Source organism: Gobio gobio (genome assembly GCF_949357685.1).
Source record: "Gobio gobio genome assembly, chromosome: 1".
NCBI classification, from domain to species: Eukaryota; Metazoa; Chordata; class Actinopteri; order Cypriniformes; family Gobionidae; genus Gobio; species Gobio gobio.
In genome coordinates, this window is record NC_137097.1 from 75,844,752 (window position 1) to 75,857,060 (window position 12,309).

General features: G+C 42.2%; 1 protein-coding gene across 1 annotated transcript in view; it reads right to left on the reverse strand.

The window, feature by feature from the left end:
- The window catches only part of LOC307125219 (interleukin-7 receptor subunit alpha-like), a 9,815-nt gene extending 7,984 nt beyond the window's left edge, over nucleotides 1-1,831 (reverse strand). The window contains exon 1 of the mRNA XM_079814930.1: nucleotides 1,720-1,831. Within this exon, the coding sequence (XP_079671056.1) occupies nucleotides 1,720-1,789 (70 nt within the window). The 5' untranslated portion in view covers nucleotides 1,790-1,831. The remainder of the gene's footprint in view (nucleotides 1-1,719) is intronic.
- Between the last annotated feature and the right edge of the window lie 10,478 nt (nucleotides 1,832-12,309).

Genomic DNA, 12,309 nt, shown 5'->3' on the forward strand with positions numbered 1-12,309 from the left:
CATCATATAACTGCATATATGCTCCACAGTTTTATGAAGACTGCTCTACTTCATAAAGTTTTAAATATGGATATTTTTCTTACACAAACGTGCCACTTCACTTCAGAAGGCCTTTATTAACCCCCCGGAGCCGTGTGGAGTAGTCATATGATGGATAGATACACTTTGATGATGGATAGATGTACTTTTATGATGGATAGATGCAGTTATATGATGGATAGATACACTTTGATGATGGATAGATGTACTTTTATGATGGATAGATGTAGTTATATGATGATAGATGCACTTTAATGATGGATAGATGCAGTTATATGATGGATAGGTGTAGTTATATGATGGATAAATGCAGTTATATGATGACAGATACACTTTTATGATGGATAGATGCACTTTTATGATGGATATATGCAGTTATATGATGGATAGATGCACTTTTATGATGGATAGATGCAGTTATATGATGGATAGATGCACTTTTATGATGATAGATGCACTTTAATGATGGATTGATGCACTTTAATGATGATATATGCACTTTTATGATGGATAGATGCAGTTATATGATGGATATATGCAGTTATATGATGGATAGATGCACTTTTATGATGGATAGATGCAGTTATATGATGGATAGATGCACTTTTATGATGATAGATGCAGTTATATGATGGATATATGTACTTATATGATGGATAGATGCAGTTATATGATGGATTGATGCACTTTAATGATGATATATGCACTTTTATGATGGATAGATGCAGTTATATGATGGATAGATGCAGTTATATGATGGATAGATGCAGTTTTATGATGGATAGATGCACTTTTATGATGGACAGATGCAGTTTTATGATGGCTAGATGCAGTTATATGATGGATAGATGCAGTTATATGATGATGATAGATGCACTTTTGTGATGATAGATGCACTTTTGTGATGGGTTGATGCAGTTATATGATGGATAGATGCACTTTTGTGATGATAGATGCACTTTTGTGATGGATTGATGCAGTTATATGATGGATAGATGCAGTTATATGATGATGATAGATGCACTTTTGTGATGGATAGATGCAGTTATATGATGGATAGATGCAGTTATATGATGGATAGATGCAGTTATATGATGGATAGATGCACCCACCAGCAAAAAGAATACAACAATTTGTATAGAAAGGGAGCAAGGCAAAGATGACACGATTCATTCCATAATTGTTCTACAATAGGCTACGATTGGATCTTCATGTACAGTTCAGCAAAGCCTTCTGTTACAAAAAGCTAATCTGGATTTCTTGATGACTTCCCTTTTTTTTTTTGCTCAAAAGTCATGAGTTTGTATGAGCTATTTAGACAGCTGTCTAGTTTCATTTCCTTTTTTGTTATAAAACTCATGTTTAATGATCTACAAATATAAAGAAAAAAATATAAAGTTAGTTTCAAGAGTATTTACATTAGTGAATAAGTGTGTAGATTTGCGCCAAGAGAACACTGTTGCTCCACCCAAAACAGCGACAACGAGCACTGATTCCAGAGCCAGATCGCCTCTCATTTAACTCAAACAAACAAATTGCTATTCAACTCCAGATGGTTATTTTGTATTAGATACATCAATGCCACATGATGTTTCAAAAAGTTGGAGGAGACATTATTGACTCTGGCAAAAACATGTCCCACCTGCAAATGGCTACAGTCTCAAAACTCAAATGACTTACCATCATCTCCACTCTCAGACAGAACCAAAGGACAGAAAACAACAAGAAGCATCCATAACACACCCGCCATCTCTTATCCAGCAGGACAGACATAGATCAAGAGCAGGACATCGCTAGTGGAGTGAAAGGTGCTGACAATTATAGGGGCCCCAATGCCCAGGGGTCGACTAAATCCACTATATATCCCCTACTCTTATCAATCATTACAGTATATATATATATATTACAGTGTTAGCTTGTGTGTCTGAGCGTTTAATGAAAAACACAAAAAACATGCATTTAGAGAAGTTTTCCCAATATCTCCTCTCCCTCCCCTCCCTAAAAATGGTTTAGTCCTTATTACGGTTTTTCAAAAATGCTTACACATAGTTTTTGAAACTACGGCTCCATTTCTCAAAACTCTAAACAACAAGATGCAAAACCTCGCACATTTCATTCAAATCTATTTTAACTCTTCTAAAAATGCTTTTTTTGGTTATAGTAACTCTACACGCAAAACATAAAAGGATCAACATACACTGTAAAAAATACACATAAAGAAAACAGGGTGCCAAACGTTTACCATCAATGAAAATAACAGTTAAACAGATTGTTAAGCATCCGCCAGACAACAACTGTAAAATTAAGGTAAAATAATGTCATTCATTATTTAATTTTCCTTAAATGTTACTTTACAGTCCCTAAAAGTGCACCCATCCATTATAAAAGTACACTGTTAAATCTCACTCAAAAAAAATAATTTGTTGTATTTACTTAAAAAAGCAGCGTCAAGTGGTTCCACACAACTATATTGAGTCATTTTTACAAATAACAATTCAGTTATATGAACAAAAGAAAGTCAAGTATAGCTGACACAATTCCTTTAAGTAAATACAAACCATTTGAATTTGTCACTGTTACATAATATTTATATGTGCAGTTTACTTCATTTTATGATGGATAGATGCACTTTTATGATGATAGATGCAGTTATATGATGGATAGATGCACTTTTATGATGATAGATGCAGTTATATGAACGATAGATGCACTTTTATGATAGATAGATGCACTTTTATGATGGATAGATGCACTTTTATGAACGATAGATGCACTTTTATGAACGATAGACACATTTTTATGATAGATAGATGCACTTTTATGATAGATAGATGCACTTTTATGATGATAGATGCACTTTTATGATAGATAGATGCACTTTTATGATGGATACATGCACTTTTATGAACGATAGATGCATTTTATGATGGATAGATGCACTTTCATGATGGATAGATGCACTTTTATGATGGATAGATGCACTTTTATGATGATAGATGCACTTTTATGATGGATAGATGCACTTTTATGATGGATAGATGCACTTTTATGATGGATAGATGCACTTTTATGAACGATAGATGCACTTTTATGATGGATAGATGCACATTTATGATGGATAGATGCACTTTTATGATGGATAGATGCACTTTTATGATGGATAGATGCACTTTTATGAACGATAGATGCACTTTTATGATGGATAAATGCACTTTTATGAACGATAGATGCACTTTTATGATGGATAGATGCACATTTATGATGGATAGATGCACATTTATGATGGATAGATGCACATTTATGATGGATAGATGCACATTTATGATGGATAGATGCACTTTTATGATGGATAGATGCACTTTTATGAACGATAGATGCACTTTTATGATGGATAGATGCACTTTTATGATGATAGATGCACTTTTATGATGGATAGATGCACTTTTATGAACGATAGATGCACTTTTATGATGGATAGATGCACTTTTATGATGGATAGATGCACTTTTATGATGGATAGATGCACTTTTATGAACGATAGATGCACTTTTATGATGGACAGATGCACTTTTATAAACGATAGATGCACATTTATGATGGATAGATGCACTTTTATGATGGATAGATGCACTTTTATGATGATAGATGCACTTTTATGATGGATAGATGCACTTTTATGATAGAAAGATGCACTTTTATGATGGATAGATGCACTTTTATGATAGATAGATGCACTTTTATGATGGATAGATGCACTTTTATGAACGATAGATGCACTTTTATGAACAATAGATGCACTTTTATGATGGATAGATGCACTTTTATAAACGATAGATGCACATTTATGATGGATAGATGCACTTTTATGATGGATAGATGCACTTTTATGATGATAGATGCACTTTTATGATGGATAGATGCACTTTTATGATGGATAGATGCACTTTTATGATGGATAGATGCACTTTTATGAACGATAGATGCACTTTTATGATGGATAGATGCACTTTTATAAACGATAGATGCACATTTATGATGGATAGATGCACTTTTATGATGGATAGATGCACTTTTATGATGGATAGATGCACTTTTATGAACGATAGATGCACTTTTATGATGGATAGATGCAGTTTTATGATGGATAGATGCACTTTTATGATATAGATGCACTTTTATGATGGATAGATGAACAGAACGGCTGCAACCTCTCATTATTATTGAGAGACGAGGGCTGTGACAGAACTGCTCACGCTCCCACATCGGAAGCATCTACCTCCACTATAAATCGTTTCTTAGGATCAGGAGTCATTAGAATGGGCGCAGAGGAGAATAATTCCCATAGATGACTGAACGCATGTTGGGCAGAATCAGACCAAACAAAACGAGACTTGACAGAAGTGAGGTTAGCAGAGCAGCCACTTGAATGAAGTTTTCCAATAAAGCATCGATAGAATATTTACAAACCCCAAAAATCATTGAAGCGTTGTGTGGGAATTGGGAACGGCCTTTAACTGGATCCATCCTAAGTCCATCTGCTGACACAACTGAATCGTTTTAACGTAAAACTTGCACTTCTCTGCCTTGACAAAGAGGCGATTCTCTAAAAGGCGCTGTAACACTCGTCAAACGTTTTAATGGAGTGAGGGCGAGGAAATTAGTATGTCACCCAGGTACCCGAAGACAAATACATTAATACAGCTGCGAGCAGCAATACCAGGGCCAAGCGCAACAGAAGCAAACAAGGAAGCTGGCAGCAGACCAACTAAAAAATTAGTGAAGACAATTTTAAGTAAAAATGTTAAAACCCCACATTAAAACATTGAGTTGTATAGAGACAATGTCATATTTTGTTTAATTATAGCGCCATCAAGAGGCACAATCCCACCCTTTTTGTTATGTGTCCTCGGAGTGAGCCCATACATGTGTGTATCAATTTTGGTGAAAATATCTAATTTTGTTTTGGAGTTAGAGATATTTATATGAAAAAAACACGTAAAAAATGACGGACACCTGACTTTGATTGGATTTTACTACCCCTTAATATCAATATTTTGACATCTGGGCATTAATACATAGCTATCAACCTATGTTTCGGAAACTTCTGATGCTGGTTTCGTCTCGATCGGACTAGTGGTTTCGAAGATATCAGCTAATGTTTTTAAAGCGCTAAATTACAACGCTGCACAAACCATACGCCGAAACCTGGCAAGTCTGGACGAAAAAAGTTACTCCCATGAAAATAAGTCAATCACATCCAAAGTTATAAGCGTTTGAAAAAAAAAATTATCCTCTAGGAGGCGCTGTTTCAAAACTTCTCAGGCTCCTTCAGGGCATCGTGCTGATGACCCATACCGAGTTTCGTAACAATCCATTCATGTGTTCATAAAATACAGCATTTTAGCACATAATTCAAAATGTCCGACAGCCAAAATGACCGATATGGTAAAATTGAATATGCATGACGTCCTGAATCTAATGAGACCACTTTTATGATTTTTGGATCCCCATGTACCAAGATTGGTTTGAATACGATAAAGCATTGCAGAGATATAGCCTTAAGTGTATTTTTGCAACCGCTACGTAAAATTTGTTTGCATGTTTATCAAAAACTATTTGACAAATCAACTTGAATTCCATAACTTTTTGTCGGCATGGTCTTAAGATGATCTTGTTCAATTTTTGTGCAAATCGGTCAACGAGTTTGTAACAGTAGTTTTTTTGGTTAATTCAAAATGGCGGGAAAATTTTCATGATGGAAAATTACATCATAGGGTGCAATCGAATCGGCTTGACCCAAGGAATCGAAGGATACAATAATTTTGTTTCTATCCCTTAGGGTTCAAAAGTTATTAGAATAAACATGAGTGAAATTTCGGACAGGCGGTGGCTAGAGGGATTGTTTTAGAGGCTCCAAAATTGGTGTGGTTAATGTTGGGCCAGTCCTCTATCTGTGTGCCAAACGCTTCTATGGGCTGCCATAGACTTCAATGGCGGAATAATAATAAGAAATCTAACGGTTTCAATAGGTGCCTTCGTTGCTTGGCCCCTAAATATAACTGAACTGTGTGAGATTGCGTTCAATGAATGACTGACAGCTTTTAGTTATAAAGGGAGCGCTCTTTGCGGGCTGACTATGTGATTAAAAAAATATTAATAGGCCTATAATATAATCAGAATTGAATAAAACTTGATTGAATAAAGTGGCCACATACACGCTTCAATACATTGGCCCATCCGCATTTAAATGCAGGATCACTCTCGAAATTGTGGAGACTGACAGTGATATATATTTATGTATCGAAATCAGGTTCAGACACAGCAAAAAATGCTCTTCTTAGTAATTTTATCTTGTTTCTAGTCTAAATATCTAAAAATTCTTAAATCCAGATTAATTTACTAGATAAGTAAAATGACAGGATCGTGAAATCGAAACGAAGTGAGTTTTTGCTTAAAACAAGCAAAATTATCTGCCAATGGGGTGAGAAAAATAATCTTGTTTCTGTCCCAAACAGAAATAAGATTATTTTTCTCACCCCATTGGCAGATCGTTTAGCTTGTTTTAAGATAAAAACTCACTTCGTTTCGATTTTTTTTCTTTTCTTTTTTCCAGAAAACGTTCTAAGGTTACGTATGTAACCTCTGTTCCCTGAGAACAGGGAACGAACGCTGCGTCTAGCTGACGCTATGGGGAACGCCTCCAGCGTGACAGGTGTCTGAAGCTACTATCGAATCACGTCAATCCTTTTGACCGACGACAACCCATGACGTCATCACTATGCGACCCGGAAGTATATAAGGGCGCTGTGCCAACACATACACATCTTCTCGTCTGAAGGGACTGTATGGCAGATAGGCCCTGAAGCATGGCAAAGCGACGCAGCGTTCGTTCCCTGTTCTCAGGGAACAGAGGTTACATACGTAACCTTAGAACGTTCCCTTTCGAAAGGGAACTCTCGCTGCGTCTAGCTGACGCTATGGGGAACGATATACCAACGCCGCCATGCTGAGGGGAGTGTCTGCCTAGTGGCAGTGACCACTGTCAACACAAGTAAATTCAACTGAAAAAACCTGAGCCACTCCCTCAGGTCACACTGGGCTGTCAGCGACAGCATTCCCTACGGTCATAGCCCAAGCTATACATCTAAACGGAACCTTAACGCAACTGCGTGAGGTTCTTATCCAGACTGCTCAAAGGCCCGAGACCACTACTTCAACAGAAGGGGTCACTTTAAGGGAATGTGGCTAGGGGACCCGAAGGAACCCTGGCCAGTCACTACTCGGGAAACAAGTTCTCCCGAATGCCACCAGGGAGGCCTGACCTGGTGCCCTAAGAGTTATGGACACTTCGGTTTAGCCAACCCTGTCTGTTCAGAGACAGAGCCTCTGGATGGTGCCCAGGAGGCATCCAAACTAAGGGACTGAAAAACTGGCAGTCCTACTCAGCCCGGAACTCAGAGACGGGTTATCCAAGAGAGCAATACTCAGCATAGCGCTTTACAACCCTTGCTAGCGAGGGGAGTCTGCCTGCTCAATCAAGGATCTATCAGGTGCTTGTGTTTCAAAGCAATAAGGAGGCCGGAAAGGCCTACGGACTGATCTAACAGGGAGGCCTCACGAGAGGCCTACAACCGTCTGACCAGGCTCAGGCGGCTGTGTGCTCATAGTTGACCCTCAGTGAGGGGAGCAGCTGAGCCTGCCTGGCGGGTAACCTCCAGCTGTAGGCCAACTATGACTAGTTCTAACACAGAGAACTGGAATCCCAGAAGTGCCTACCTCGGGACTTCGCCTTCAAGGAGGCCTCGTGGGCCTACTACCTGATAAAAAGGCTTGTCCCCAGGGAGGCCTATAAAGGCCTTCTACCTAACAGCACGCCATGCTGGCAACCCGAACGTCCTGGCTCGGGAACTTACAGAGCGTTCAAGCTCACCTTCAGGGAGGCCTAGTGAGGCCTACTACCTGACAGTAATACAAGCCAATTTACAGAGCATTCAAGCTCACCTTCAGGGAGGCCTAGAGAGGCCTACCACCTGCCAGCGAAGCATGCTAACTGCTGAGGTAACACCTAGGGAGGTCCCATGGGCCACCTGATAACAGTTGAAGCTGTCTGTCAAGGCTGGAAAACTGAACTTGTTTTCTCAAGGAGGCCAAATAAAGGCCTACTACCTGACAGTCAAGCTACGCAAGCTAGCCGAGCATCCTGAATCAGGAACTCGTCCTCAGGGAGGCCTATTGAGGCCTACTACCTGATAGCCAGCCTTTAGGGAGGCCCGGAGAGGCCTACTACCTATATGAGGTTTCCTTTTCGTTCCTAACTGTTATCAAGTGAGTGGGCTCCAAGAACGCCTTAGGGAGGCCTAATGAGGCCTACTACCGGCCTCTGGGATAAACCCGGTACAGGCCTACTGTCAGATAGTAATTTATACTACTGATCTAGTGACCATGACTTGGGAACTCCTTCCTAGGGAGGCTTTTTGAAAGCCTTCCACCTATCTAGCCTGCCCATGTTCTACAACAGGCCTTCAGGGAGGCCTGATGAGGCCTGCAACCTGCTAGCCGGCAGACCAGTTGTCCCGATGTGAACATCGGTACTTCCTCCAGTGAGGCCTGGTGAGGCCTTCCAACTGATAATGTGCCTGATCAAGAGGCCTATAGAGGCCTACTCGGCAGCCAACCCTCAGGGGGGCGTAATGGCCCTTTACACCCTGATAGCCAGCTAGGCTGGCTCTTCTGCCTCCAGAGAGGCCTGATAAGGCCTACCACCTGAGTAGCCTGCCAGGCTAAAATACTCCCGATGCCCACACATCGGTACTCGTCACCCGGGAGGCCTGACTGAGGCCTTCCACCTAACAGCCGACCATCAGGGAAGCTTATTGTTTGTAGCCTATACCCTGATAGCCAGCCGGGCTATATTTCACGATGCCCTGCATCGATACTTGCCTTCCCAGGAGGCCTGGTGAGGCCTACCTAGATAACAAACCATGCTAGCTACCCGGGAACCTCTACCGGAAGCTCACCCTCAAGAAGAGGCCTAAAGAGGCCTTCTATCTGATAGCAAGCCTACTAGGGAGGCCTAGTGAGGCCTACCACCTGCTAGCACTAACTCAGCCGTGCTAGCTGTCAAGTGACTGAGACTCAGAGCACTCCTCCAGCGAGGCCTAGCTTCAAAGGCCTGCCAACTGATAACAAACATATTGCACAATGTGAGAGTAACAAAGACCCTAGGGGCTCGTCTCCACGGAGGCCTGATGAGGCCTACCACTTGATAGCCGTCAGGCTAGCCATATCAAAAACTCACATCGGCCCTCGCCCTCAAGGAGGCCTGAAGAGGCCTACTACCTGATAGCAAGCCATGCTAGCTCCCCGAGTATCCCACTCAGGAACTCACCTCCAAGGAGGCCTGGTGAGGCCTACCACCTGGTAGCAAGTTTAACTGACTGCTATGAAACCCTTGACAGTTAGACCACTGGCTGACTAATAACTGCTTTGACCAAACGACTCTCAAGTGAGAGGAGGCTACCACAGGGATGGTACAAAAGGCTCAGAATCACGAAGTAAACGGCCAGAGGTGACAGTGCCTCAGCAATGCAGCTCCCTCATCCACATAGCCTAGGCCACATGCCTAACTGAAGCTCCAGCGTCAGTCTCTAGTAAACACACTCTAAAAGAGACAAACTATTCTAACCTGCGGTGGCTTAGGGAAACCGAAGACACATAGTAAAAAACCCCAAGCGGTAGAAACTCTGCTTAGTACTCCGCAAACATTTCAAAGAAAAGAGCGGCGGCCTAAACACCACTCTCACCATGAGAGGAGGCCCTAATTACATACATATGATACCATGAGCGGTGGCCTGCCTCGCGATATCTTGACCACCAAGGGAAAGCCAACACACGCTCACCTCTACAGCCCAGATCCTGGTGCTGCAATAAGCCACCTACAGGGGAAAACTTCAGTTAACTCCTCCTTCCTAATGGTTGCGTAAACCCACACTCTATACAGGGAACAAAGGTCTGTAAGAAATACATATTTTAGTGTTATCGCACAAAATAGACCACTCTCACCTGCGGCGTGTAGAGCGAAGACTCACCACACGGTTCTCATATGACCGCGGTGTTCTACCGCCCTTGCATGCCTGAAAGGGGCGCTCTCACTGATCAAGCCAAGGCGGGCCGCCCCAGGCCTGATGTAAGAAACGCCTAGAGAAACGCTCTATGAAGAAAAACTATGAGGGATCCCTCTTCCTACGGGAGACCGGCCTCTTCTGCGACCTACTCCTATGAGGGGGCGCACAAAAGGCAATACTGGTACTCTGGCCCTGTCTCCAGCCCTCGGGCCATGACGGGCCAGGCCCTCCCGCCTGCCTGGGCGCGAATCCGGATCTCAGCGGTGCCGAACGCGCCTTCGCCTCTCCAAACTTTTATTAAAAAGTTTGTAAGGCAAAACCGGCGAATCGTGGAGAAAGTTCTTTCCTTTCTCCACGATATCCGCCGAGTTCGACCACAGATGTCTCTCCGAGGCCACCATCGCCGCCTACGATCAGCCGATCGCGGCAGCTGCTTTGCTTGGTGGCACAGAGAGCTAGACCTGTGGTGCGGCGCAGTTCGACTACCGCATCAAGGGTTAAAAACCTACCCCTGATCGAGATCCCCCAGCAGATCTGCCTGGTACGCCTGAAACACCGCCATGGTGTGAAAAGCAGCACCAGCCTGACCTGCTGCCGTGTATGCCCTGCCATTAAAGCACAACGTGATTTAGAGAGGTAGATGGCAGAGTTTGAGCTCTCAGTGTTGATGCCCACAAAATGCGAGAAAAGTTCGCAAACTTTCCTCGCCAGTTGGTAGCATCAACACATATCCATATTCCCCTATCCCCTCGACATCAGCGAAGTTAAAACGCTGATGTCGATGAACATCGGGTCGAATATGGATTCTTCCATGCCCTCTCGATCTCTGTAAGAAGATCAGGAAGGAATGGAAGGCTCATCTGAGCTGATGGTTTACGTGCCAAGGAGAAATTGATCGTGCAGTCTATCACGAGCGATCTCTCCTCTAAAGCGCCAACATGGCAGCCGCAGCCTGCCTGCAGCGTGTTCCATAACATTCATCAGCTCAGCATACACGGTCAGGGTGGCTGAGAGGGTTCATACCACTCTCACCAGCCATCCCTAAGAGCACTTGCTGATTAGTCTCGTTAGCCGCCAGATCGTCTGAGAGGAAAATAACCTCTCGCGACGATCGGCGAGCTGCATCTGAGAACCCATGATGCATGCAGCGCTCAGCATGAGCGGGACAGCATCATCCAGCCCCAGATGCCAAACTCTCTTCCCTCAAGAAGAAAGCCAGACTAGAGTGGAGCGATATCAGATTGAAAACCGCTCACACTTACACACAAACAACTTCAAATGAACTGACTGTGCATGCTCTTGATCCCAGGCAGTAAATACACACTTGTGTGTATTAAGTATTGAATTTGTATTACCTTAACTCGTATAGCACTTCAAACAGACAGTCCCTGAAGACGAGAAAGATGTGTATGTGTTGGCACAGCGCCCTTATATACTTCCGGGTCGCATAGTGATGATGTCATGGGTTGTCGTCGGTCAAAAGGATTGACGTGATTCGATAGTAGCTTCAGACACCTGTCACGCTGGAGGCGTTCCCCATAGCGTCAGCTAGACGCAGCGAGAGTTCCCTTTCGAAAGGGAACAAGAAAAAATATCTTATGTCATTCATTATACTTATCTAGTAAATGCAACTTGATTTAAGAATTTTTTGATATTTGGACTGGAAACTACTAAATAAAAATACTAAATAAGAAGAGCATTTTTTGCAAACACGATTCCTGGTTGCATGTCAATATTCATGGATCACTGGATCTTTGATAAGTTGTAAGGAACACTTACTTATTCCCCACTAGTTCCCTTGATAAAAACCCAATAGGATTTTCCCATAGGCTTTTGGATTATCGCTAAAAACAAGCTCTGTGATCAACACAAGTTTATGATACTTACACGATTTGTCTATCAAGATAATTTTCAGAGATAAACACAACTTTTATGAATTGAAACACCTGAAGTCACTGGGTTTTTGTTTAAATGGCTGAAATAAGGTCTGTGGTGAACACAAGCTCAAGACAATTTCACATTTTATTCTACGACATAAAATACATCAGTGCTACCCTACTCGTGATTTTTGAAGCTGTTACGTGTTGAAAAAGGTGGTTAACAAGTGGCTAAATGGGACTACATAGGCTGTCGAAGAGATTAAACG